The sequence below is a fragment of the Lampris incognitus genome, chromosome 13 (assembly GCF_029633865.1).
Source record: "Lampris incognitus isolate fLamInc1 chromosome 13, fLamInc1.hap2, whole genome shotgun sequence".
In the NCBI taxonomy this organism is placed as follows: Eukaryota; Metazoa; Chordata; class Actinopteri; order Lampriformes; family Lampridae; genus Lampris; species Lampris incognitus.
Window position 1 is genome coordinate 46,957,240 of NC_079223.1, and position 17,500 is coordinate 46,974,739.

General features: G+C 48.5%; 1 protein-coding gene across 5 annotated transcripts in view; it reads left to right on the forward strand.

The window, feature by feature from the left end:
* The window catches only part of LOC130122614 (Kv channel-interacting protein 2), a 190,077-nt gene that overhangs the window by 71,617 nt on the left and 100,960 nt on the right, over positions 1–17,500 (forward strand). The window contains exon 2 of one of the 5 annotated variants that reach the window (XM_056291550.1): positions 9,703–9,723. The exons of the other annotated variants lie outside the window; for them this stretch is intronic. Coding sequence (XP_056147525.1) covers positions 9,703–9,723 — 21 coding nt within the window. The remainder of the gene's footprint in view (positions 1–9,702; positions 9,724–17,500) is intronic. 5 annotated transcript variants of the gene reach the window in all.

Consider the following 17,500-nt stretch of genomic DNA (forward strand, 5'->3'; position numbering starts at 1 on the left):
CGAACGTTGGGAAGTCCGACCGCCTGTCAGCGCGCTTTGGACTTTGAGAAACTGGTCTTCCCTTACAGAAAAACCACACGACTTTCACTGTTTGAAATCCCCTCGTGAAATATGGGCAGAGCACGTGGGAAATGGGGTTTTGGGACATTTTGATGGTGTAACGTTTGAAACCCATGCAAATGCCCACGTGAAAGCCTATGGGACTACACGTGGTCCCCTCGTTAAACCCACGTAAAACCTGCACCCCAGGTAAATCTGTACCCCCATGTAAATCTGTACCCCCATGTAAACCCTTGTGTGAACCTCCAGGTGGGTGTGCGTACAATATAATAGAACATCCATTTCCTATGAAACGTTTAAACCGCCAGAACCCAGGACTGTAGGCAGTCATCACCAGAAACCAGGACTGTGGGCAGTCATCACCAGAACCCAGGACTGTGGGCAGTCATCACCAGAACACGGGACTGTGGGAAGTCATCACCAGAACCCAGGACTGTCGGTAGTCATCACCAGAACCCAGGACTGTGGGCAGTCCTCACCAGAACCCAGGACTGTGGGCAGTCATCACCAGAACCCAGGACTGTGGGCAGTTATCACCAGAACCCAGGACTGTGGGCAGTTATCACCAGAACCCAGGACTGTGGGCAGTCCTCACCAGAACCCAGGACTGTGGGCAGTCCTCACCAGAACCCAGGACTGTGGGCAGTTATCAGCAGAACACAGGACTGTGGGCAGTCATCACCAGAACCCAGGACTGTGGGCAGTCATCACCAGAACACAGGACTGTGGGAAGTCATCACCAGAACCCAGTACTGTGGGTAGTCATCACCAGAACCCAGGACTGTGGGCAGTCCTCACCAGAACCCAGGACTGTGGGCAGTCATCACCAGAACCCAGGACTGTGGGCAGTTATCAGCAGAACACAGGACTGTGGGCAGTCATCACCAGAACACAGGACTGTGGGCAGTTATCAGCAGAACACAGGACTGTGGGCAGTCATCACCAGAACACAGGACTGTGGGCAGTCATCACCAGAACACAGGACTGTGGGCAGTCATCACCAGAACACAGGACTGTGGGCAGTAATCACCAGAACAGTGGGCAGTCATCACCAGAACACAGGACTGTGGGCAGTCATCACCAGAACAGTGGGCAGTCATCACCAGAACACAGGACTGTGGGCAGTCATACCAGAACAGTGGGCAGTCATCACCAGAACACAGGACTGTGGGCAGTCATCACCAGAACCCAGAACTGTGGGCAGTCATCGCCAGAACTCAGGACTGTGGGCAGTCATCACCAGAACAGTGGGCAGTCATCACCAGAACCCAGGACTGTGGGCAGTCATCACCAGAACTCAGGATTGTGGGCAGTCATCACCAGAACAGTGGGCAGTCATCACCAGAACCCAGGACTGTGGGCAGTCATGGGTGCGGCTGGCAGTTGATGTGTGCGAGGAGAACGAGTTACAGCAAATGAAGTGTATTTATTCAGCATCACCCAGGACTCAAACTCACGACCTTTGACACCAAAGGCAAGCCAGGAACTTGCTGAACTATCTGTTGGCGGTATGAAAAGAGGAGGCGCCATGCTGTGACCGAGACAGCCAGCAGGGTGCATGGCGTGATCTGCAAACTGCAAACCAGTGTCAGATATTCTGTTTTCGGCGCGTCCGGGTAGCGTAGCGGTCTATTCCGTTGCCTACCAATACGGGGGTCGCTGGTTCGATTCCCCGTGTTACTTCCGGTTTGGTCGGGCATCCCTACAGAAACAATTGGCCGTGTCTGCGGGTGGGAAGCCGGATGTGGGTATGCGTTCTGGTCGCTGCACTAGCGCCTCCTCTGGTCGGTCGGTCGGTCGGGGCTTCGGTTCGGGGGGGGGATGTCAAGAACACACACACTAACTAACACATAAATCTAAACTAAAAAAAGAAAAAAAAATCACTGTCCAAGAGAACGAACGCCGGCCAGGATGACTGTTGGAACTGCCGGTCTTCATGGGCTAGCGGTTAGCTTAGCCTGCCCCACTATGGCGTCCTGTCACACCGCCCTCGGTGCTTCCTCCTCGGGCGCAGCTCCAGGCGGGAGCCGTGGTCCCTGGGCCCACAGGACGCAGCAGACCAAGCTCTCCCAGTCGATTTGACGACGATTACAACAACTCACTTTTTTGAGAGAGAGAGAGAGAGAGAGAGAGAGAGAGAGAGAGAGAGAGAGAGAGAGAGAGAGAAGAGAGAGAGTCAGTGTGTGTGTGTGTGTGTGTGTGTTTGTTTAGTCCTCTGGGTCTCCTCCAGCATGCTTTGTTTTGGGAGTGAAAGGAAGTCAGTGATGAGGGCAGTACAAACACCAGACTGTTCTGTCAACGTACAGGTTCATTTCTTTTCTACCCGTCAGGGCTGGTTTTCATGTTGTTAAGAAGCGATGACTGGTCCGTGTGTTCACAGTAGTCCAATACGTATATCCTGTGCAGACCCACTGCAGGCCCTCTAGAAGCCACCCAAAACTGGATTCTATGAATTATGCGGTCATCAGTATCTTGGCATGCACAGTATAAATACGTGTCCGTGTCTCCCCTCTCTGCTCGTTTCGTAAAATACACACGTGTGCACCTTAGCAGCTCCTTTTATGGACCGAACCGAGCCAAATGCAGACGCCCTGGAAGGGGAGCTTGGTATGGAAGATGCACGGACACAAACTTCCCACAGGTCCAGGATTGATGGCGCGCATCCCCCTTCTGACACCAATGTAGGGAATTCGGGGGACAACCACAAGAGCTGCCGCAGCCGGGACGCGAACCCGTATCTCCCGCACCGCGGGCAACTATTTTAACCAGTCGACTAAAGGGTCTGACCCGTTAACCCAGGGCTACTGAGCCTAATCACCCGCCATCGTTACAATACGTATACAGGATAGGCTAGAAACTACAGCGCCAGCCGTAGGATTTTGCTTATGCGCTGCTCCCTACATGACAGTGTGGTTAGCATTACACGAGGTTAGCTTGCAGTTAGCATGACATCGGGTTAGCTTGCAGTTAGCATTACGCGAGGTTAGCTTGCAGTTAGCATGACATCAGGTTAGCGTGACTAGCTTATGTACCCATCAACCACATGCTGAAATGGTAGGATATCAATGGTTTCAAGGCGACGTCTGGATGTAGATGATGACGTAGATGATGACGTAGATGATGACGGAGGGGCACATGTTTCTGCACCACTGATTCTGGCCTCTTTCGAAACAGAAAGACGTTAATGATTGAGACGGCATTTCCCAGCTCCCCTCTTAACTCTGACTTCTTCTGTTTTTTTCAAGTGCATGATAATAATAGTCATAATAACATATCATCTATTTGTAGACATAAATAAATTTTAATAAATAATTTAAAATAAAATTTAAAATAAATACAATTTAAATTACAAATTTAATGAATACATTGTAGACATAAATAGTGTGATCAATGTATTTGTGAAAAAAACATGCAGTGTTTTTGTTGTCTGAATTTACTGTTTTTCTGCACTGTCAAGCACTTTGAAATGTTCTCTGCCAACGAAAGGTACTATGCAAATACATTTTATTATTATTATTAATAATAATAATCATAATATTCTTTTCATGCTGCAGTGTGCAGATGTCTCCTGTCCTCTGGTAGCCTCGTGTGAGCCTCGTTGCAGAGCCCTGAAGGATGTGCAGTACAGTGTCCTCATCATTCTTGGTTTTATGCACATCATCATTACCCTCCTTCTGGCTGTGAATGACTGCTACTATATTTGCCTCGACGCATTGCCCAGCATCAGCCAGTGACCTATGCTGTGGTCATCCGTCGCTGACCGTCCTGTACAGGCGACATGTCACCTCGGCGGTTCCGAGACGGCGCACTGATCCTTGCCGGTACAGCTCGGTTCAGGACATCCGTCTTGATTCGGACACGTGGCCTCTTCCCCATCTGCCTGCTAACCAATATGAGCAGGATCATCCTCGGCCTATGCTAACATGGCTTGCTCAGATGCAGTGGCGCCCCCAGAGATTTTTCATAGGGGGGGCCAAATGGGGCCACTGAAACTCTTGGGGTGGCACACCAGAACCAAAAGCCATGACTGAATTTCGGGAATTCTATGCTGCTGTTGTAGTGTACTGTATAGGCTAGTGGAAAACTGTCAATATGAGAGTTCAGAAAAATATACATTATTGATTTAAATGAACAGCACCTAATGTAAGATATCAGATAGAAGCATATTATGCATAATCAGAAGCATATTCTGCATATGCGACTCGTGGCTGGGGGGGGCAGCGGGGGGGGCAGGGATGGCCACCCCTTGGGGGCGCCACTGCTCAGATGACCTATAAACCGCCAACTTCCCCCGACTGTTTTCATGTGTGTGTGTGTGCGCGCGTGCTTGTCCTTTTCCGTCTCCTCAATTTCTGTCAGTAGGTTTACAGCAGGGGTCCCCAATTACTTTTCATAGCGGGCCACTTTTAGGGCCACTTTTAAAACCACGGGCCACTCAACCTCCAGCAGCATGTTGTTCGTTAGTTTGTTTTGGGTGTCGATACGTTGCAGGTATTATAATTTAAACAGAGATGTTTCATCTATTTTTCGATATATTACTAGTCTTACTTTTACTAAGAAATTATTTTTTTTGTTTATTTTGGTAGGGAAATAAAAAAAAAAATCTTCCTTCTGCCATTTCTCCAAAAATTCTCGCGGACCATAAATCAACCCGTCACGGGCCGGAGGTGGCCCGCGGGCCGCCTATTTGGGACCCCTGGTTTACAGGATATTAGAAAAGTCGATTTATTGTGTTAGTCCTACTAAAACTGGACTTCTAAAGTACGTGTAAACGCGTTAGTCCGACTGAAGTCGCGCTAAATCGAATTTCTGGAAGTCGGACTAACACGTTTACACGTACTTTAGAAGTCCAGTTTTAGTCGGACTAACACGCCTAGATGATGCGGTTGGGGGTGGAATTACCCCGGCGTGTATACGCTCCAATCGGCCCCCGAACTGGCCTAGGCGTTCTGCGCATGACCCATAGTTCCCGCGGCGGTCTTTGACCTGGAAGTCGAACAGCAGCAGTATCAGAAGCAAAGCGTGCAGTACGTACGAAATGTACAGCGCTGTAAAGTCGTCCATGTCAAACCCGCTTGCCTCTTGCTAACTACCCCCCCTCCCTTTTCTCCCCAATTGTACTTGGTCAGTTACCCTACTCTTCACACCCGGCTCCCCACCACGCAGACACGGCCAGTTGTGTCTGTAAAGACGTCCGACCGAGCCGGAAGTAACACCGGGATTCGAACCGCCGACCCCCGTGTTGGTAGGCAATACTACGCCACCCGCGCGCCCTCCGCTTGCTAACCTATTTGTCGCTTGTTTGGCATGTGACGCAATAGGTCAACCGGAAGAAGGTACAACATCAACCAGCTGAGCGTCCGGGCAGCGTAGCGGTCTATTCCGTATACCGACACGCGGATCGCCGGTTCGAATCCCCGTGTTACCTCCGGCTTGGTCGGGCGTCCCTACAGACACAATTGGCCGTGTCTGCGGGTGGGAATCCGGATGTGGGTATGTGTCCTGGTCGCTGCACTAGCGCCTCCTCTGGTCAGTCGGGGCGCCCCCTGGTTTGGCAGAGGGGGTGGAGCAGCGACCGGGACGGCTAAAAAAAGAAAAGAAAAGAAAAGAAAAAAGAGCGGGGAAATTGGCCTGATACAATTGGGGAGAAAATGCGGGAAAATTGAAAATAAATAAATAAATAGTGTAAACTACTAATAAGACACGTTAGCCCTCTAGCTAACGGGTCTGACCCTTTAGCCGAGCGGTTAGTGACGTCGCCTTGTGGTGCAGTACACCTCGTATCGAATCCCGCACCGGGCAAGAAAACAACCGGTTACATTGGTGGCAGCGGTGGGATCCGGAAGTGTGCAGATCCTCAGAAGTCTCTTCGGAGCGCGGGAATAACAGCTTCCGGGGAGGGTGACGACTGTAAACTACTAATAAGACACGTTAGCCCCCTAGGTAACGGGTCTGACCCTTTAGCCGAGCGGTTAGTGACGTCGCCTTGTGGTGCATTACACCCCGTGTCGAATCCCGCACCGGGCAAGAAAATAACCGGTTACAATAGCAACCAGCTGAAACCGGGTTCGGACATACTTCCGTCAATAAATGGATCCCCCCCCCCCGGGGTCTTGTATACTGGGACACCGCCAGTAGTCCAGTTGCACGGCCTAATCCCGTTAAGCACTGCGATGTTCTACTGCGACTTCCGGTTTTGCACCGCTGAGAGGAAGAAGAGAGATATATATATATATAATGTATTTGAAGAAGACCTGGAGAGAGAGCGAGACAGACAGAGGGGCAGGGAGGGAGGGAGAGAGAGAGCAACAGACCAAAAACGCTCCATAATTTACTCCCTCATTTATTGATGTCTCTCTTTGTGAATACTTCTCTCTGTTCTCTGTACCGGAGCCGTTTTCTCCTTCCTTCACATCCACCCTCCTCCTCCTTCTCCTCCCTCCCTCCCTACAGTTCTCCTTCCCCATGTGCAAGTCTGCTGACTTTCCTACTGAACTTGAAGATGGCGAGCAAAGACGTGGCTGGGAGGAACTGCTAGTGGGGCGTAAGAGGCAGAGATGGGTCAATAAGGAGGTCAGGGGAATAGATAAATGGAGATGAGAGAGGGGGAAATCCTCCAGCATCTCTTCCACAGCGGGTCAGAATTTTGGCGGGCACCTTTTCAGCGGTGGGCGGTTCGGGGGAGATTTCAGCCGAGGCTGGGCTCTGCAGAGGAGGAGTGCCTCATATTAAAGCGGTGCAGCTGCGGGAGCGAGGGGGCACGGGGGAGCACGTGGGAGCAGTCCCGCTCTCAATTATGGATAAAGGCAAGTCGGCGGGGAGTCTCTTTCCCTGTGTCTGTCGTTGCCCCCACGCATTTGTTCTCCTTCCTCTGTCACCTGCCGAGAGTAAAGAAGGAGAAAACAGGAGTGGTATTCACCAGGCGGCATGGTGGCGCAGTGGTCGCCTCACAGCAAGAGGGTCCTGGGTTCGAGCCCCGGGGTAGTGCAACCTTGGGGGTCGTCCTCTGTGTGGAGTTTGCGTGTTCTCCCCGTGTCTGCGTGGGTTTCCTCCGGGTGCTCCGGTTTCCTCCCACAGTCCAAAGACACGTAGGTCAGGTGACTCGGCTGTATTAAAGTGTGTGTGTGTGGACTGGCGGCCTGTCCAGGGTGTCTCCCCGTCTGCCCTCCAATGGCTGATGGGATAGGCTCCCGCGACCCTGAGAGCAGGATAAGTGGTTTGGATATGGATGGATGGATGGATGGATATATTCACCATCAACTCAGAATGACATTTAAAATTCCACATGCGTTCCCCTCAGTGAGTGCCTTATATTTATGATGGCCTGCCTTAACTTGAATTGTCCTCTGCCTCATTGTGCTGTCGCATTTCCTTTGGACCATCTGTCATCACAGTTCCAAAGCTGGATAACACACGTGACGTCATATAATGCCAGTAAATGGCAAGGTCACATAGCATCTCCCGGTCTACAGGTATTACTACCAGTGGCGGTTCTGGGGTTTTTTTTTAACTGGGGTGGCAAAGAGACTTCTAGAGTTGGCCACAACGTGTTTTCCGTGTGCAGGCACACCGTGTTGGGAGTTTTTATATGCACCAATGTTGTAGTAATAATAGGCTAAAACGTAAATTAATAGGCGACATGCATAAGCCTCGATGGTCAGTCTCCTATTTTGCAGAACATTAATAATGTCAAATAAATAAATAAATAAAAGGTAAGGCCGTTAAGTGGTCAACTGCTATTAGTAAATCACCAAACCAAAAAAAAATCATAATGCAAACCCTGGGTTCTGTTTTCCTCTAAATTGACCTCAAATTGCCCAGTTGAATTATATAGTATACCATACAGTATAGCATATACTGGTATAATAAGACAACTGTGTCAGTACTGTACCACAGGCTTGGACTCAGTCTCAGTTCACAAAAATCAGTCCTTTTAATAAGAATGAGGTCGGTACACAGGTGATCAGATAGCAAGGCAGCAGAGTCCAAATCGGCAGGCGAAAGGCGAGTTCAAAAAGGCAAAGACAGGTCAGGAAAGTACAGGGCTCAAGAAACTCACACAAGGGGAAGATGCTGCAACGCTGACACAAGGAACAAGACGAAGTGGCACAGAAGGAAGGGAACACTAGGACTATATACTCCTCTGGAGGAGGAGGGGAGACCATGAGACACAGGTGCAACACATTGGGGCAGGGCAGGTAATCACACAGGAGGGAGGCACGTGAGGGCAGGAAGTAAAGGACCTGAAACGAGACAAGAGGTGAGTATCAAAATAAAACAGGAAGTACAAGACAAAGAACACTGGGAGAAACAAGAGATAACTTAACTATCCAGACGGGGCGTGACAAATTGGCCTGGATGTTTTTTAATTAAAAAAACAAAACAAAACAGGTTCTGACCATATTTAAGGCTGTTTAAGTCAAAACTTGCAGAGCAAAGTGCAAGGTGTTAGTCAATCCCTGCCATGTACGCCAGCATAACACCCATCTACTGGCTTGTTTTAATCTGAGGAGACTGCGAGATAAGTAACATGCGTCATTACAGAGTACATGTGAATGAGTTTTTTGGACAAGGCAAACGATGTGTATTATCATCTTCAGGTTCCGGAGCCTTATAAATAAATAAATAAATAAATAAACATAATAACTACAAATGATAAACATGATTATCTCTGTGATGGCCTGGCGGCCTGTCCAGGGTGTCTCCCCGCCTGCCGCCCATTTAGGCTCCAGCATCTCCGCGACCCTGAGATCAGGGTAAGCGGTTCAGATAATGGATGGATGGAAAATTATTATTTTCATTTTATAAATTTTACAAATAATAGTTATATAATAATATTGATAATTAATAAAAAATAAACTATAAATAATGCGACCTGTAACTAAATCTGTGCAAGAATATGTGGTCATGGATCTATAATAATGATAATAATCATCATCATCATCATAATAATAGAAGTTCAACCCCTCCTCCACGTGGCACGGACCGGGCAACGCAAGTATGGCAAGCCAGCAATACAAGCGGCCAAAGGGGCTCTGACAATTAAACACAACGATGAAATTATGACTCGCGCGGGTCAACAAGGACCGCGATCCCCAGCGAGAAACAAGGCTGGGATCGAAAAGTCTGCTACTGTGACACACACTAACTAGACAGAGGACCCGATAGCACGGCACAAGAAACGAGGTCAGAGTTCGAAAGTAGTCTTTACTGAAAAGCAGGGTTCGGTACACAGAAGAGGCAGTCCAGTAATCCATGCAAACAATGCCAAAGGAGTAGGCGAAGGCGAAGTCCAGGGACAAAGCAGGGTAATCACATCGTATGGTACTGAAGAGCGAACTCAATGCGGCTAACAGAATTGAAGCTATCAACACCCTAGCGATACCTGTAGTGACGTACGGCTTCAACATCATCAACTGGAAACTGAACGACATCAAGAGACTAGACACCAAGACAAGAAAGATGCTGACCATGGAGAAGATGCACCACCCGAAAGCAGATGTCGACAGGCTGTACCTACCAAGAGCTTCAGGAGGACGAGGCCTAGTTCAACTCGAACTGACCTTCAAGACTACCACTATCGGGCTGGATGCATACCTGACAAAACCAGATGACCCACTCCTCCGAATAGTAAAACATCAGATCTACTCCATCAATAAAGAAGCTGCACAATTCAAGAAAGAGCTTGATGTCCCAGAAGCCCCACCAACAGAGAAAGAAGGAAGTACCATCTACGCCAAACGAGTGAAGCAGAAGGTGAAACACCATGGCCAGCAGCAACTGTAAAAAAAAACCTGGGAGGACAGAGCAATGCACGGGAAGTACCCAAAATGAATGAAAGAGGCAGACCTGGACCAACAAAAGACACACCAGATTACCAGACGGAGGGCCTGGTAATCGTTGCATAAGACCAGAGCCTGGCATCTAGATCCTATCACCATCGCATCATCAAAGATGGAACAGACCCAAAATAAATAATCTGTGAAATGTACCAAGAAACCACCGACCACATTGTCCCAGACTGCCCAGAACTGGCTAAAACCGAGTACATGTACAGGCACAACAAGGCAGCAACATACCTGCACTGGAAAATCTGCAGGAGTTACAAGATCAAGATCTGAGAAGTGGTACAGACATCAGCCAAAAACGGTCACCGAGAACAATGACGTCACCATCCTCTCGGACATGCCCATCCACACTGACAGAGAGATAAAAGCCAACAAGCCCGACATCGTTGTCAAGGACGGGAAGGAAAAGGGGTGCATGCTCATCGACATGGCGACACCATCCGCAAAAAAACACCTCAGTGAAAGTCACAGAGAAGCTGACCAAGTACAAAGACCTGGAGATTGAAATCAACAACATGTGGGGTATGAAGAGTGAAACAACACCAGTGGTCATCGGAGCTCTAGGACTCATGAAGAAGGAAATGGAAAAGTTCACCAACCGTATCCCAGGCAACATCAACATCCATGCAGTCCAGAAGATCACCTACTCGGAACAGCCCACATATTACGACGAGTACTGTCAATCAAGTGACATCTGCCCTATAGTGCCTCAGGTCCATAGTTTGGATCCGGCTCTACAGGACATAAAACAGGAAACACGAACGAAACAACAACAACTATAATGACAATAATAATGATAATAATATGACTTTATGAAAGGTATACCTCAATGTTCATAGTATGGTGAGATAACCTTAAATATCAGGCTGCGGTGTCTCTTCAGCTAACACATGAACACATTCACAGTGACGTTAGATATCCTTCCAGGCTATTCGTTATGAGGTTGTGCCCACTGTCTCAGGTTGTAGTCTTGGTTGTACACGTTACACATTGTATCCTAACACAGTAGTTCTCAGTATACTTGGGCCCAAAAGTCAAGCCAGAATCACAAGACACACCAACTTACGGTTCTCAATCATGCAGATTGTCTCAAATGTCACGATTATATTCTCATTTGAGCTATGTCCTCTATGTGGTACACTGACAAATGATTAAATCTGACAGGCAGCAATAACGTCACTCATCAAAAACATGTAGAAATGTTGTTGACGTGCAATCAGAGACTGCAGAAACATGATGAGAACAGTGCAATGTCAGCAGTAGCACAAGCACTTCCATGTGGAAGTAATAGGTATCTGATTAACAAGTGCAGGTAGCTAGAAAAGCGCGATATAAAATGCAACTTGATTGATTGATTGATTGATTGATTGATTGATTGATTGAGTGAGTGTACATCTGGATTAAACAAGTGGCATGTTCGTATCACCAGCACCTGTAATAATCATAATCAAGAATTTAGACTGTGGAGGAAGGGAGTGTGGACCTGGGCAACAAACATCAAAATAAATGGGGGGGGGAGAGGGAGGGAGAGAGAGAGAGAGAGAGAGAGAGAGAGAGAGAGAGAGAGAGAGAGAGAGAGAGAGAGAGAGAGAGAGAGAGAGAGAGAGAGAGAGAGAGAGAGAGAGAGAGAGAGACTCTCTGGTGATACAAAATAGACTGGTGCAATCAGAGCAACCCTACCAAGGGTTGAACTGAACTTTCAGTTTACAAAAATACCTGCTGATGCATTATGTGGCTGACAGAATTTGTGGACAGGAGAAACTGAAAAGTTGCTGTTAACGTAGCTGTCTCATTAAAGTCACAACTTCCGGGAGGGAGGGAGAGAGAGGGAATCACCCGAATCTGCTGCGCAGCTAACAGGACCTGTGGAGAGGAATACTTTGGTTCAGAAACCAGAGCACCACACAGTCACATAGACGATGGTGAATTGCTTTACAGTCTGTAAAAAAACAAAACAAAACAAACACCTATACCAACACGGGGATCGCCGGTTCGAATCCCCGCGTTACCTCCGGCTTGGTCGGATGGGAAGCCGGATGGGGGTATGTGTCCTGGTAGCTGCACTAGCGCATCCTCTGGTCGGTCGGGGCGCCTGTACGGGGGGGGGGACTGGGGGGAATAGCGCGATCCTCCCACGCGCTACGTCCCCCTGGCGAAACTCCTCACTGTCAGGTGAAAATAAAAAGAAGTGGCTGGTGACTCCACGTGTATCGGAGGAGATACGTGGTAGTCTGCAGCCCTCTCCGGATCGGCGGGGGCAGCGACTGGGGATTAGCTCGGAAGGTTGGGGTAATTGTCCGGATACAACTGGGGAGAAAAAGGCGGGGAAAATCCAAGGCAAAAAAAAAAACACCATCCACAAAAATCAAAACCCTTAATGTTCAGAGTATCATACGTCATATGCATAATTTGCGTACAGTATCTTGAAGGTAACGATCTCTGACATATTGCCTGTTTTTGTGGCTAAAGAACTTGGACGCAGAGCTCCAGAGCTCAGTACTTGGTTGCATTGGCCGGTCAGTTGGGGCGGAGCTCTGTCAGGCGGTGGTGTCACGTGGAGCTCCGTAGGAGAGCGCTTTCTTCCGGCTCGCCGAGCTCGGAAAGAAGAAGCGTGTTCACCGAGCCTCAGGGTTCCTAATGATTGAACCGATCTCAATCAATTAAGTTTTTTTAAACACTGGAAATTAACCAACATTTAATCGCTCGGCACTAACGGGGAGTAACAGGGGGAGCGGGGGGGGGGAGGGGGCGAGTCTGCCCGGTGCATTAGAGGAGAACGCAAGGGAAGAAAGGGAGGGAGAGAAGCAAAAGGAGCAGTAAAGGGGGGGATGGGATGTATTTGCCTTTACTGAAGTATTAACACACGCGTGCGCGCGCACGCGCACAGACAGGATTTCCATCAGCGGCTTTTGACGGGACCTTTATAGAATTGTTTTATGTTTGTTTGTTCCCTTGTCTCTGCAGAGCATCAAAGAAACATGCTGTCACCGGGACTTACAAGAGAGGAGATAAAGCGGAGCTCCTTCTGGCTTCTGGAGTTTCGGGCCTTTCTAATTTGATGTTTGCTCACCACTGTGACGATCAGCACCCAGGCACCGCATCCATAATAGCGGCGCAGCCTGCTTTTATGACGAGCATCCTCGGTCCATCCCCGGCACGAACACCGACCCTACACTCTCCGTGTCAGAGGCAGAATAGGGCGCTATTGTTTACGCAGACACAGCCAGAAACCCGAAGTACTGGATTTAGCCCCCCCCCCCCCTCTTGGGCGGCCAGGTGGCGCAGTGGTTAGCGCGGTCGCCTCGCAGCAAGAAGATCCTGGGTTCGAGCCCCGGGGGTAGTCCAACCTCGGGGGTCGTCACGGGTCGTCCTCTGTGTGGAGTTTGCGTGTGCTCCCCTTGTCTGCGTGGGTTTCCTCCGAGGACTCCGGTTTCCTCTCACAGTCCAAAGACATGTAGGTCAGGTGACTCGGCCGTACTACATTGTCCCTAGGTGTGAATGCGTGTGGGCCCTGTGATGGCCTGGCGGCCTTGTCCAGGGTGTCTCCCCGCCTGGCGCCCAGTGGCTGCTGGGATAGGCTCCAGCATCCCCGCCACCCTGGGAGCAGGATAAGCGGTGTGGGTAATGGCTGGATGGATGATATATTCTCTGCACCACTGCACTTTATCACCTGTTATTGCAGCTGTATAAGTCCATCCTTGTGTATATATGTGAAGCTTGTTGTGTTGTTGTTTGATGTTCAGTACAATGAGAGAGTCAGTAGTGCAAACCTACACGGCCAATAAACATGATTCTGAGGATCGGTTACCGTAAAGGTAAATTAGCATTTGGTTTTGAGGGGTGTTATGTACTATTTCGGACTTGTTGACCTTCCGTTGTCATTCAGATTCTCTAGAGTCTTCTAAGGGCAGGGGTGTGATCATTCAGCCAGGCGAGGTTATTTGATTTTTGTTTCCTAATTTTAAACGGTGCAGTTTGGTCGAGGGTGGATCGGCCCTGATCACTGAATGAATTTAGCAGTGCATCTGGATTTGGGGTGGGGGGGTATAGAGGGATTAAAGGATGACGAATTAAAAGCATCACAGAATTGAACTGCAGAGCCAGCGTTGAGAAGGGGAGAGCGTGTTTAAGATAGTGATAGTGAGGTAGTGAGCTGTACTGGGACTTGGCAAACAACAGGCATGCCCACCACATTAAGACAGTCGAGAGAGAAACCAGACGAGAGTACAAAGGTCTAAGATGTGACCCTTGGAATGTGTGGCCCCTCTGACAGATTGAATGAGGTTAAAAGAGTCTATAAGAGCCACAAAATGTGAGGTGAGGGAATGGGAAGGACAACACACATGCATATTAAAATCACCAAGAGTAAGCCCCCGGTCATATTTAGGCATGACAATGGATAGGAGCTCAGAAAACTCTGAGATAAACCTAACGGAGTTAGGGGGCCTATAAATTAAGATGCAGAGTAAAGGGGGAGGGCCAGTGATTAAGAAACTTAAAACCTCAAAGGAGATGAAATTACCAAAAGTAACAGGAAGGCACTTAAGACCTAACTTATAAAAAAACAGCTTCCAGAGGACCTGGCAATGTGAAAATATGCAAAACCCGGGGGCCTAGCCTCAATTAGGAGAACAGCGTCCCCTGGGGACCGCCACGTCTCAGTAATCATCAAAAAGTCCAGCTCATTAGTAACAATGAAATCATTAATGAGAAAAAACTTGTCACCCAGAGATCTCACGTTCAAGAGGCCAACATTGGTTGGTGTCAAAGCAGAGTGAAAACAAAGGGAAATACAGCAAATAGGGTGTAAATTGTAAATATTTACTCCAAATATTAGGTTGTTATTGTTTCTATCATTAGATATATGTTGTGTGGACGAGAAGCCGTGTGCTCAATAATAGTCTGTATGGGGAAAACTCCCTGTGAGAGGGTTAATGACAAATGAGGCCAGTGGGGGGAGCTAGCGAGGGGGGCAGTACTGTGGGATCACGTGGAGAGGGCTGCACGGCATGCTGCTAGCATTCGGCTACTCAGCCTGCTGGGATGGACTCCGTCAGTCAGTCTTGAAAAAGGATAAACGATCCCCAAAAACAGATTCAAATGGTCATTAAAACCTACATCTGGAGCTCTGCAGGCGGAGCTGAGCCACGTGTGGAGGCTAAGGATTTGCTGAGACACCCTGCCCCACCGGCCAGTTTGGGCATAGTACCGGAAATTACAACAGCCATTGTGAAACTTAGACCATATTTATGTGAAATTAAGATACATGTTTGCAGAGTAAGTTATGCAAATCATTCTGTGTTTTTGTGAATGCGACTTAACACAACACAAATACAAACATACATATTTGTGGGTGGTGAGCTATTTGTGGATCATGTTACACATTTGTGGATTGTCTTCTTGTGGATTACAATATTAAAGTCCAATAAAGACTTCCATACATTTCTTAGCTAACGCCAGCTGAGAAAATGAAGGGGATTTCATACTCAATCACAGGTTCGAAACCCATAATCTGGAAAAATTGGAAATAAAGCACCTTGGTTGTTTTGTGGAGTTCATGGGGGAGTTAAAACGGGCACTGGGTGGTAGTGAAGAGTTACCAGATGACTGGGCAACCACTGCAGAAATAGTGAGGGAGACAGCTAGGAAGGTACTTGGTGTGTCACCTGGACAGTGGAAGGAAGACAAGGAGACTTGGTGGTGGAACGAGGGCGTACAACAAAGTATACAGAGGAAGAGGTTTGCAAAGAAGAAGTGGGATAGTCAGAGAGATGAAGAAAGTAGACAGGAGCAGACACTGCGGCCCTCGAGGCCTGGAGTTTGACACCCCTGGGCTAGACAGAGGAACCGAGATGGGAAGGATGTGCAGCAGGTTAGGGCGATCAAGGATGGAGATGGAAATGTGTTGACAAGTGAGGAGAGTGTGTTGAGAAGGTGGCAGGAGTACTTTGAGGGGCTGATGAATGAAGAAAATGAGAGAGAGAGAAGGTTGGATGATGTAGGGATAGTGAATCATTGAATTGCAGTGGATTAGCAAGGAGGAAGTCAGGGCAGCTGTGAAGAGGATGAAGAGTGGAAAGGCAGTTGGTCCTGATGACATACCTGTGGAGGCATGGAGGTGTTTAGGAGAGATGGCAGTGGAGTTTTGAACTAGATTGTTTAACACAATCTTGGAAAATGAGAGGATGCCCGGGGAGTGGAGAAGAAGCAAACTGGTACCGATTTTCAAGAACAAGGGTGATGTGCAGAACTGTAGCAACTACAGAGGTATAAAGTTGATCAGCCACAGCATGAAGATATGGGAAAGAGTAATAGAAGCTAGGTTAAGAGGAGAGGTGATGATCAGCGAGCAGCAGTATGGTTTCATGCCACGAAAGAGAACCACAGATGTGATGTTTGCTTTGAGAATGGTGATGGAGAAGTATAGAGGAGGCCAGGAGGAGTCACATTGTGTCTTTGTGGATTTAGAGAAAGCTTATGACAGGGTGCCGAGAGAGGAGGTGTGGTATTGTATGAGGAAGTCAGGAGTAGCAGAGAAGTATGTAGGAGTGGTGCAGGATACGTATGAGGGAAGTGCGACAATGGTGAGGTGTGCGGTTGGAATGACAGATGGGTTCAAGGTGGAGGTGGGATTATGTCAAGGATCGGCTCTGAGTCCTTTCTTGTTTGCAATGGTGACGGACAGGTTGACGGACAAGATCAGGCAGGAGTCTCCGTGGACTATGATGTTTGCAGATGACATTGTGATCTTTAGCAAGAGTAGGTTGCAGGTGGAGGAGAGCCTGGAGAGGTGGAGGTATGCACTGGAGAGAAGAGGGAGGAAAGTCAGTAGGAGCAAGACAGAACACATATATGTGTGAATGAGAGGGAGGACAGTGGAATGGTGAGGATGCAAGGAGTGGAGGTGACGAAGGTGGATGAGTTTAAATACTTGGGGTCAACTGTACAAAGTAATGGGAAGTGCAGAAGAGAGGTGAAGAAGAGAGTGCAGGCAGGGTGGAGTGGGTGGAGAAGAGTGTCAGGAGTGGTTTGGGACAGAAGGGTACCAGCAAGAGTTAAAGGGAAGGTTTACAAGATGGTTGTGAGACCAGCTATGTTGTATGGTTAGGAGACAGTGGCACTAATGAAAAGACAGACAGGAGGTGGAGCTGGAGGTGGCAGAGTTGAAGATGATAAGATTTTCATTGGGAGTGATGAAGAAGGACAGGATTAGGAATGATTATATTAGAAGGACAGCTCAGGTTGGACGGTTTGGAGACAAAGCAAGAGAGACAAGATGGAGATGGTTTGGACATGTGTGGAGGAGAGATGCTGGGTATATTGGGAGAAGGATGCTGAATATGGAGCTGCCAGGGAAGAGGAGAAGAGGAAGGCCAAAGAGGAGGGTCATGGAGGTGGTAAGGGAGGACATGCAGGTGACTGGTGTGACAGAGGAAGATGCAGAGGACAGGAAGCAATGGAAACCGATGATCTGCTGTGGCGCCCCCTAACGGGAGCAGCCGAAAGTAGTAGTAGTAGTAGTGGTAGGAGTAGTAGTAGGAGTAGTAGTAGTAGTAGTAGTAGTGGTAGTAGGAGTAGTAGTAGTAGTAGTG